The following is a 12320-nucleotide window of genomic DNA, read 5'->3' on the forward strand; positions in this document are numbered from 1 at the left end:
CTGTCCACAACGTCCGATCCCCACCCACCAGCTTCCCACCCCTAACACTGCCAATTGCGTTAGTATGAACGTCCAGCCAAGCTGGTAGCAATGCAGAGAGCTGGGCTCGAACCCAGCATCTCCTGCATTAGTGGCGAGCGCCTTGCTCACTGCGCCACTTAGCCGCCCCGTTCGCCGATAGAAGTTAGCAAATCCCAGGAAGCGTTGGAGCTGCTTGACGTTGGTGGGTTTGGGCCAGTCTGACACTGCCTTGATTTTCTCGGGGTCCGCCCGGATCTGGCCGCCCTCTATTATGTAGCCGAGGAACCCGATGGAGGAGACGTGGAACTCGCACTTCTCCGCCTTGACGAACAACTTGTTCTCCAGCAGGCGTTGGAGGACCCGGCGGACATGCTGGATGTGCTCTTCCATAGAGCGGGAAAAAATCAGAATGTCATCCAAATAAACAAAAACAGAGTGGTTAAGGACATCACGGAGAACGTCATTGACAACGGCCTGGAAGACAGCAGGGGCGTTGGTCAGCCCAAAGGGCATTACCTTGTACTCGAAGTGACCGAGCGGGGTCTTAAAGGCTGTCTTCCATTCCCGGACACGGACGAGGTGATGGGCATTCCTGAGGTTCCGCTTCGTAAAAATGGTGGCACCTTGCAGGGGTTCAAAAGCAGAGTTAATTAACGGCAGGGGGTACTTGTTCTTGATCATGATGTTGTTGAGGCCACGGTAGTCAATACAGGGGCGAAGGGAGCCATCCTTCTTGGAAAATGAAAAAGAAACCAGCGCCGACAGGAGAGGAGGAGGGGGTGATAATGCCCGAGGCCAGGGACTCGTGGACGTATTTCTCCATGGACTCCCTCTCCGGGCGCGAGAGATTGAACAGGCGACTAGCGGGGAGCAGGTCAATGGCACAGTCGTACAGGCGATGGGGTGGCAAGGAGAGAGCATGCTGTTTACTAAAAACAGCCTCTAGATCATGATAAATTGGAGGGATAGCGGAAAGGCAATGGGTTTGTTGGGAACGTGAGAACCAGCGACCTCCAGTGGCGGCCAAGCAGACCATAGGCAGGTAGCGTGGCAGTGAGCACTCCAGCTCACGACCGAACCAGCTGGCCAGTTTATCACTGGGTTGTGTAACTTCAACCAAGGCATGCCGAGTACAATAGGGTTATGGGGGGAATTAGTGACGTGAAAACTAATAACCTTGTTGTGATTCCCTGAGAGCAGCAGGCGGAGTGGCTTGGTGTGGCGAGTTATCCGTGAGAGTAGCCTCCCATTTAGACCGTGGGCGTCGCGGGGGATAGGCAAAGTGTCGGTAGCAATACGGAAGCGGGACACAACGCCAGCGTTGATGAGGTTCTCGTCAGCGCCTGAATCAACCAGCGCGGACAGGAGAAGCGACTGGCCATTCCAACACAGCGTGGCACTGAATTGCATATTGGGACCGGAGCTGGGTACATAATTTAGGCTCGAACATGCGCCCAGCATTACTGTCGAGCCCCGCCGTTTGGGCGAAGCGGGCATGAAACGAGGAAGTGGCCGAGCTGACCGCAGTAAATACATGCCCCCGTTTTGAGCCTGTGGAGGCGTTCGTTGGGATGGAGGTGAGACCGGTCAAGTTCCATTGGCTCAGAGGGGTTGTGCTCGACGCTCTCTTTCCTGCCCTGTAACGGAGCCTGGTGGTACTAAATCCAGATTGAGGTCATTTATAGGCCTTATATTCATATTTCAAATTGCATGTGTCCGGAATTCCGGATGGCAAAATTCAGTACTGTATCTACAAAACCCCCTGTAAATCATCTGCCCTTTATTCATTTGCTTAGATGTTTTGTACACTTGATCTCAAGAAGGTGCTGAATGAGCTCAGTGGCAATTTTTCACGTTTGGTCAATGTTAGCATGGTGTTATTCAACGTCAAAGATGAAAAGAAAATAATTGGTTCATTACAATTTACTCAAGCCTAGTAACAGACACACTATTTCTGACACTGGGAATACATTCCCTGAGATTCATAGATGTCCCTAGATACCAAGAACATGCAAATGGACCGTGTAGAAGTGGAGCAATATTCCATTTACTTAGGTATGTATTTTTAGACTAATATTCTGAAAAAGAAATATATATAAATTATATATATAAAAACAAGATGGTGAGAGCACACAAATACTGTACTAAATCATAGAGAACATATCTTCACATTTCTATATTTTCTGCGTAAGGAAACCATACCTTTATAGCTGCATTCATCATAGTTTTTCCATGGACACAGTGAATAAACAAAGCTACAGATGCCGTCAACATATTTTTGGTTCTTATTTATAAAAGAGACAAACAAACAATATTAAAAACATGAGCACTCCATGGCAAGAAGGTGTCCATTCTTTCTTTAAAGTGATCAGTTCCAATGAGGGACTCTAGCTTCAGTTCAGTAAAAAAATAAAAATCGGATATTGGACACATAATGGTCATTCCATAAATCGCCAAAGTTTTACCAGCTGCTATTGTAGCATTGTCCAATTGTCCGAAAATAGCTAGGGAGAAGCACTAGGCTTGTTGGGCCCTACCCCTGAAGACTTACGTTTATTTTGTTGTTTTTTCTTTTTCTTTTTTTACATTTACATACATGCATTACTATACACTATGTAAGGGATAATGTATAGCTACGAGGTCATTGTCGCAAAATAATTGACCGACACTGCGTTCTGGAACACCTAGGCGCAGCCGAGGTGTTCTAAACGCAGTGAAGGTCAATTATTTTGCGACAATGACCGAGTATAGCTATACATTATCCCGCTTATTACAGGGCTAACTTACTGACAATATACGTAATTCATTTTACACCATCGACAAGACGAGATCAAATGCAGACGCAGTTGTTCTGTTGCTCCTCTGTCATCGCCGGCAGGTGTGGACTTGATTGCACCTGATGTAGTGCAGCTGTGCATAATGGTAAAGCTTAGCTTTCGTGACTGCGATCAAAATGCTTGATTGTGATTGGTCAATAGCGCTCTGTTGCCCCTAACAGCGGTCATTATTGTGCGTTGCCCATAGCAGCAGTGAATTATCGAGAAATAATTTACCGCTGTTAGGGGCAACCGAGCGCTATTGACCAATCACAATCAAGCATTTTGGCGAATGTTAAAACGCCATGTAATAAAAACATATATACCTGCACATGTCTACATACACACCTACCCATATTCTTCAAAGGCCACAAGAGACAACATAAAACATATGTGTACATGCCATACGTCCTTCCTTCATTGGGGGAAACTATTTATGACCCACTATAGCATGAGGACTAGAGTTGTTCCGATACCGATACCAGTATCGGAAATGCCGCCGATACTGCCTAAAATGCTGGTATCGGTATCGGCGAGTACCCTCTAATGTTGCGCTCCGATACCATATGACGTAATTTATCAACAACACTGCGGACGTTGGGCTCTGTAGATATACCCTACTCGCTGAGTGAGCATTATAAAACAAACGTGTGCTTAATCGACCGTGAATTAAAGTGTCAATTGCCATTTGTCATTTTAACAGCAGAGCAGATACTTTCTTAAAATGCCATCGTCCCGGCAGAGCGCTGTTGACGGAGAGCTCTGATGTTATTAGCATTAGCTGAACAGCTAACCGAAAGCTAACATTAACTAACGTTAAAGGTTTAGCCATAACGTTACCTTGGCTAAAGTTGGGGCTATTCATAATCCAGCAATAAGTACAGCAAGTTGGCAAAGGAGTATTCCAAGTTAAATCACAATGTCACCAGTAACGTTACAGTCTTTCCATATACCGGTAGCTCACGGTAACGTCGTCATTGCACAATTGCACGTCGCGTACACAATTAATGACATGTTGCGGACAGCCATATCGGCGACAATGTTTAGCTTTTAGTGCCAAATGATAAGAGTCTGAGGCGGAGTCTCAAAAGAGAATGTTGAATATTTATTGTGCAAAAATCACAACAACAGAGCCTCTGCTACTAAACGGAGCCTTCTTGTGGAAGCAAGTGCAGCAACGAATAATGTCCGTGTGGAACTAATGTGCCAACAACCTTTCCGTGGGTGAACTCATTGAGATAGTTTTCAATTACTGATACTAATACTAATCTATACTATACCTTGTTGAATAAATACCATTACTTTATAGTTATTACTAAAAAACAGTATATATAAAACAGTAGCTGTATTAAAAAATAAATAAAAAATTATAATTTATATAATTTTTTTATTTTTTTAATGTGTGCACTGGTATCGGATAAGTATCGGTATCGGCCGATACCCAAATCTTAGGTATCGGAATCGGATCGGAAAGGAAAAAATGGTATCGGAACATCTCTAATGAGGACATACTGTATGTATTATATTGTTTTATTGTATTACGCCTTTACCACCTCTTTTTCCTCCACCCTTACCATTCCCTTCCTCCGCCTTGCTGGCAGCTGAAAACCGTGGAGTTACCCGCTGGGTTGCTGGAGGACCACTTTGACACCAGTGTGAGGATGAGCACTTACCTGGTGGCCTACATCGTATCAGATTTGCTGTCTGTCAGCAAGACCACCCAACACGGCGTCAAGGTGAGAGGAACGAACGCAGCGTCATGGTGGGGTATCATAACCAAAACACCAAGGCCGGAATCCACAGAGGCTTTGCACGTTTTTTCCGAAGCAAAGCCGGCACATCTCGCTCTCAAATGAATGAAATTAGGTTGCTCATGCGTAACATATGGCTTTGCGTCCGTGCAATTGGCGTATATTTAAATGAGGTAATATGGGCGGAAAATCTCCCCTTTCTATGTAAATGAGCCTCTAAACAGGTGATCATGGCAGCAGTAATTGTAGCAGACTGTGAAAGAATATAGAATATCTCGAACGACAATATCAAATCAAGATATTGAGCATCGTACTTATTTAAATATCGTTATATAACGTTGTGGGCTTTGGCTTAATGCTCGTATAAACATAATCTAATTTGAGCGACAAATATAAAGCCACATGCAGAGATATATCGCTATAGTGGCTGTATACAGCGCGCACCTGCACGTATTGGGACGGAGAAGAGTTACCGTTAGTTTGCCAGCCACTCACCTGCACGTTACGTATTGGAACGGAGAGAAAGATACCGTTAGTTGGGGAAGAAAAAGTGAGAGAGAGAGGAGAGAGTTGTTTTTTGCTACAACGCTGTATGGTAACATTGGTGAAGTGAATTACCAGTTAAAAGCGGTATCGTAATATCGCCAAAGCCAGGAGAAATGGAGTGACATACTCCAACCAGCGTTTCCGTTAGCCGGTAATTACCGGTATTTGACTGGCAAAATCTGTTGAAGTCCGACATATTTAATCTCTCCGGTCATAATGTCTGGTGAAAATAATTCCCTCTAAACACAATTAGATTATTTGAATTGTATTAAAATAGGCTAAAATTATATAGCCTATGCGATGAACGAAACAATCTCACCAAGCAGCCGGTCTAATAATGACATCCTGCTGTCAGCGCGAGCTGGCTGCTGATATATTTACGTGAAGCATGGCTTGGCAGGGTGCAGTACTCCAATTCAGCCATTGGCAATTCAGCTGTTGGGTGGGGGCGCTGCTGACACCACTGCTCTGCTCTGCCTGCTCCAAGTGCTCCATGCTTCACGTAAATATATCAGCAGCCAGCTCGCGCTGACACAGCGGTGCCAAATTTCTCAGTTCTTCGCTTGATATAATTAATACAAATGTCCAATATAACGGAATTAGTTAGCTCATAAAAATGTGATTATAACAGACTGCTGTTTATTAAGGTCGGGCAGACTGCCCACCGACACCTCAAGTCGGCAGCAGCAGCACGAAGTCTCGAGGGACTTATTTTATTTGGAATATATTAATGACTGATACGCAAAAGTAGCCTAGTTTTAAGTTAAAATATTATAAATGCCTTGATGATGTCATTCTTTATATATGTCTATCAATTGTTTTTAAGCTCAATAAACTCTGACCGGAATTTATCCCATTTGTCCGGTAGATTGAAATCTACCGGACACTCAGACCTGCAAAAAAAAATTCTAACGGAAACCCTGACTCCAACACCGAAGAGCAGCGTTTTGGACTATAGGAACCCGGTCCGTACGAGACCCCCTCTATAGGAACCCGGTCCGTACGAGACCCCCTCTATCCAGCCACTACCCGACTGGTTGCATGTAAATTTGATTAGCCCCAGGATATTAATGTGACCACAGGATATTATGTGATATGTTACATGTGTGTTTTTATGTTATAAATTAAATGTAATAATTCAACTTGGTACCCCTGTCCCCTCCAGTTAACTCTTTCTCCGCCGATGACGTGTTAAGACGTCATTCCTCGCCATGCGTAATCTGCCAATGACGTTTTACAGCGTCTTTGAGATCAATATTTCAAATTTCTGTCATGGTATTCATATTTCACCCACGGATCCTTGACTGGTGCTGTAGGACTCCGCTCAACTCTCCAACGCTTCAATACCGCCACCTGGTGGCCGATTGGCGAGTTGCCAGGCCGGAAGTGCTTGGTGTCCCCCCTATTCCGTCCGCCACTCGCTATCGCTCGCGGGACTCCATCTTGACACACTGGATAGCGATCCGTTTCCATAACTCAATAAACAACATTATTTGGACGTATATAGTATTATACAACCTGGAAATGGATCGCATAGATCAAAACGATAAAAACATATTTATACTCTAGACCGTATTTTTGTATGAATGTGTGAATGAAAAAGTAAAACGTTCCTACATCCTGAACGATAGCTAATCGATGTTGAATGGGCCATAGTAATGTCAATTTAGCAATACAATTTAAAAAGTTATAGCCCTGCAAAGTAGGTGAACATCTCCATAGACAAATAGAGCTGGCAGACTGGCTACAAGGATGGATATAAGCGTGGCAGAGAAAGGGTTAATAAGAGTGTCCGCCATGTTTTGTACATTTAATATTGGTTAATATATCATTTAGTATTTGACAAGCTCATTATTTAAATACAGTCAGGGTTGTGTAGCCCCTTAGCTACAGTCTGTTTGTTATCTCTTCCCCTATAAGCGACCTTAGGTATAAGGAGGAGGGTGAACATGATGTTTGGCATTAAAAGGAGTATGTATATAAAATATGTATTGACTGGTCAGACTCATGTGTGTCTTGTTGAGATGTCGGGGGATGTGGGAAGCGGAGCTGTGTTACATGTTGTATGTAGAGGGTGATGGCCGGGGTGTGGGGAATGGAAGTTCACAGGATTGGCTTCTTCCATCCCACTTTTCGGACCATGGGTGGTGTCTGTTGTTGCTGTTGTCTATTGTTTTGTGGTGGTTGTAGTGTTGTTTTGTGGTTGTCTTGTATTGTATAGGTTGTATGGTTTGAAATGAAAAAAAATTAAACTGATACTGATACTTGTTTAGTTTAAAAATAGGGGGCAGGTAACCATAAGATTTATTCTTCTTCCTGCTCCTTTTGCCCATGGTAGAACTCTATTTATGATTTTGTATGAAAACTGTATGATTGTATTGCTTCCGACTTCCGGTTTAGCTACAATATGTAGCGCACGCGTTTGGTAACAGCTCCGCTCCCGTCAACGTTAATTTCGTTCAAAAACATTATTTTAACAAATACCAATGAGATTAAACCACATCGTATGTATTAATAGGAACTTCTACTAACTATATCAAAAGACATAAAGACTCAACATGGATGGTAAGGATAAGAAAAAGGTTGGAAAGAAACACGAAGCAGCAAATCCAACGGCGACGATTGAGACGCGTTCAAGAAAAACAACAGGCGAAGCGGCGGCAGATCCGTTGTTGACAACCTCCGAAGAGAATATACCGGGACCATCGACGACTGGCTCCGAGAGGGAGACAATAGAGGACAACATAACGGGAACGACAGGAAAAAGTACCGTGAGGGACAAAGCAGAGGATTTTGAGAAGATAATAGCCAACAAATCCATCGCTCCCATCACTGCACCTACAATATCAACTGACACAGGCAGTGCAATTACTCAACCCGACTTCAACTCTCTGACTATCCTGATGAAAGAACAGATGGTCGCTTTCAAATTACACGTCGCACACATCGATACTAAATTCGAACACATCGATGCTAAATTAGAAGAAGTTATGAAAGCGGTCGCTGTACAGTCCGTGCAAATCACGACAGTGGAGAATACGGTGACAGAAATTACACGGGTAGTCAAAGAGAACGAGAAGAACGTCAACGAGGGATTGACAGAGTTAACGAAGGAGATAAAAAAGGTGGAAGAAGCATGTCGGATAAAAATACAAGAAGTCAGAGATGAAGCGATGGAGAGGCTGCTCGAGACCCAACGTTACTACAGGCGAAATAATATCCGCATTGTGGGACTTGATGAATCAGTCAATTGCACAGACGACAAGTTCCCAACAGTGTTAGCAGAGATTTTGGGTAACAACATTCTAACCACAGAGCCGATAGTGGACCAATGTTACAGAATCGGTACTCGTGAACAAAGAGGCAACGTTCCAAGAGTCATCATTGTTACTCTGCGCAAGACGGCAATAAGAGATGACATCATCAGAGTTGCACGCAACCAAAGGGGTAAACTGAAATATGATGAAAATTCAATATTCATCTACGAAGATCTATGCAAAGAGGCCATCGCTCAGCGTTTCCCCTACAAGGAGGTGATGCAGCAATTGTTCAAGTGTGGCCACAGACCAAGGCTAATATACCCGGCACTATTATCGATCGTGGGAAAAGACGGCCGGAGGGAAGGATTACGCACGCCTAAAGACGCCGAGGAATACTTGAATCTACATGGAGCAGGTCCCCCAGGGCAGAACGCAACACTGTCTCGCACCAGATAAGCCCACTCATCTCTCTCTTTCTCTTTGTATTTCAGTATTAGAATGACTTTACCACGACTCAACAAAAGTAGCAGATGATATGCATGCCGGCAACACCAAGGCACAAGGCTTATAATATGGTTCGTAATGCATTATATTTACAGACTTCTGGTCTCCGTGGAGACAAGAATATATCAATGACACTGTGAACAATCTGGAATATTCTGGGCTCATCGCTCGACTGCTCTGGGACACTAAGGAATATCCCGAAAATACAAGTAGTCAAGAACCCTGGGTAGGAAGATCATTCTGGAACATAACAGCAGTCTGTTTGTATATACTAGGGTATTCTACAACCTTCTAGAATATAATGCACCATTACAACGAAGGCCTGCAACTTTAACATTAACATCCGGTGTGTATAAGCATGATCAATTGACTGAAGTTTATTCAGGCCTTGATAAGGCTTTAAAAAAAATCAGCCACATCTAAATGTATGAGCACAACAAGGTTATTCTAATAATTTAAATAATCACTCCACTGATTTAGAGATTGGCACCAGGGTTTCCGTTAGAAAAAATTGTTGCCGGTCTCCGTGACCTGCAAGATTTCAACTACCGGACAAATGAGATTAATTCCGGTCATAGTTTATTGAGCTTTAAAACAATTGAGATAGGCAGGCTATATAAAGAATGTCATCCTCAAGGCATGTAGATTTATAATATTATTACTTAAAACTAGGCTACTTTTGCGTATACAGTCATTAATATATTCCAAATAAAATAAGTCCCTCGATACTCCGTCTCCGTGCTGCTGCTGACTTGAAATAAAATAGACCGCGTCTGTGGGCAGTCGGCCCGACAATAAACAGCAGTCTGTTATAATCACATTTTTATGAGCTAACGAATTCCGTTATATTGGACATTTGTATTAATTATATCAAGCGAAGAACTGAGAAAGCAGAGACACGGCAACATTATCGTGGTTTGCGTGACTACTCTCTCCACCTCAATGTCACGCGGTCGAAAAGGGCGCTTGTCTATTGGACAGTGGAAATGTGTGTGTGGCTGCGATCCTGTGTGTGCGCGCGCGCGTGTGTGTGTGTCTGTGTGTGTACTGCGGAGCCCAGATCAGCGGAGCCGAGTTTTGACATGGCATTGATCCATTGTTCTATTGAAGCACATTATTACCACCATCCTCTCGCTAAACAACTTGTAGACCACGGTGTTTTTATGAGTGCCCACAAGTAGCCGTTTTAATAATATAATAAGCCGCGCGCCTCGGTAATAATAATAAGCCGCGTTTTTTCTTCCTTCTTCCCAAGATGCACAGACATAGATAGATAGATAGATAGATAGATAGAGAGATAGATAGATAGATAGATAGAGAGATTAGATGCAGTGTGCTTGTTTTGCAGTGAGTGCTGCGAGCAGTGGTAATAATAATCACTTCCTATATTTGGTTCGCGTTTGGTCCGATGAAGCGAACCGAGACCTACGTTTTTAAAGCTCTCGCTGACAACGTCGTTGTCATTATTAGAAGCAACGAGGAAACAAATGTAATGATCGTTTCGTTCATCGCATAGGCTATTTAATTTTAGCCTATTTTAATACAATTCAAATAATCAAATTGTGCTTAGACTCAGGGAATTATTAAGACCGGACATTAAGACCGGAGAAATTAAATATGTCGGACTTCAAGAGATTTTGCCGGACAAATACCGGTAATTACCGGCTAACGGAAACGCTGATTGGCACAATGTAGCTCTAAAAGTCTCTGTTTTTCTCTTTTATCTATGTATTCAATTTTATTCTAGTGGTTTCTCCACGTTGAGTTTTATTTTAGCTCTCACTCCCTTTTTTTATCTTACATTGTTCTTTTCTATTTTTCTTCATTTTAAGGTGTTAGTGTTTGTCTACAATCTTTTCCTTTTTCTGATGTTTCCTACATAAGTTAGTAGAAGGTTCAAATGAATATATCAATGAATGTATTTTTTTTTTTTTTTCATAATATTTTACTACATTAAGGGAAGGCGCAAGACCAAAAGCGACATTCTATTGAATTAGAATGAAAATGTTAGATCCTATGGCAATTAGCATAGGACGAGTAGGATTACAAAGCTCAGGTTGGGCAATCCGGTGGCCTAAGGGAGGGAGTCATACGCGGAGGATGTGTCAATGGAACACAGGCCTGTACGACTCTCTGGGAGAGGGGGAAAAAGGGGATTTTTATTTGTATATATGTTTTTAAGCTCGGCTCTCAACGGGACCTCAATAATTGGATGTACATCTATTGTAGCATCGCACTCCAGAAGCATTACCAAAAACTACACTACAACATGTATAGATTATGGCTAGTTTGAATATATTGATAATATGTGATTGATATACTTTGTGCCCCTGTGGCTGTTAAAGTGCTTTATAAATAAAGTTGGATTGGATTGGATTGGATGGAACACTGGTGGGATAAATAAACAACACAAACGCAAACGCGTGCTCACACTGATGAAAAAGGAACATGTGGACGTGGCTCTACTAAGCGAAACGCACATTTTAGAGGAAGACATAGATACGTTAGCGGACTACACATATCATAATATTAGTCACTCTTCTTTTGGTACGAGAACTCGAGGTGTAGCCATAGTCGTTAGACGTAAGTTAAATATTGAATTAAAGGGAGTATGGCCGGATGCAGAAGGGCGTATAACTATAGCTAGGATTGTACACAATAACAGGAAAATAGCGTTGGCAGCGGTATATGCCCCAAATTTGTACGAAGAGGGTTTCTTCTCTACACTAACCAATGCAATGTTAGACCTTCCCGATTACTCATTTATAATAGGTGCAGATTTTAATGCCATTTGGAATCCAAGGATTGACAAATCTTACCTCGCCTTTTCCAGCGAACAAAATAATTCATCTAAAGCATTAAAGGATTGGTCGAAGATCACAGGTGTAAATGACTTATGGCGATCACTTAATCCCACGACCCGAAAGTACTCTTGTCGATCTGCGAGACATAACACATTATCCAGAATAGATTATGTCTTTGCATCCCCGAGACTATTTGATAAATATGAAGTGGAAATGATACCCAATGCACTATCAGATCACTGTTATTTACTCCTAAAAGGAACATTTGGCATACTATCTTCCCGAGCCCCAAGATGGCGATTTAAATCGATGCTGCTTAATAACAAGGAATTCATTACACAACTCAAAGAAGCTCTTATAGTATTCCTACGGGAGAATGCAAACTCGGTGCAAGACCCCAGAATAATATGGATGTCAGTAAAGGGAATGATCAAGGATTTCACTGATAGCTTTTCCTACAAAATGCGTAAGAATCAATGCAAAAAACTGTCTGAACTGGAAACGCTTTACTCAACGTTATTTAATTCTCTAAAATACAACAACTCAACTCGACTAGAAAATCAAGTTAATGTACTAAAAATAGAGATCAATGCCATATACAGACAACAATCGGAAATA

General features: G+C 42.5%; 1 protein-coding gene across 1 annotated transcript in view; it reads left to right on the forward strand.

The window, feature by feature from the left end:
• The window catches only part of erap1b (endoplasmic reticulum aminopeptidase 1b), a 106214-nt gene that overhangs the window by 13047 nt on the left and 80847 nt on the right, over positions 1-12320 (forward strand). The window contains exon 4 of the mRNA XM_084308973.1: positions 4439-4573. Coding sequence (XP_084165099.1) covers positions 4439-4573 — 135 coding nt within the window. The remainder of the gene's footprint in view (positions 1-4438; positions 4574-12320) is intronic.

Source organism: Notolepis coatsorum, assembly GCF_963971535.1.
Source record: "Notolepis coatsorum genome assembly, chromosome: 2".
In the NCBI taxonomy this organism is placed as follows: Eukaryota; Metazoa; Chordata; class Actinopteri; order Aulopiformes; family Paralepididae; genus Notolepis; species Notolepis coatsorum.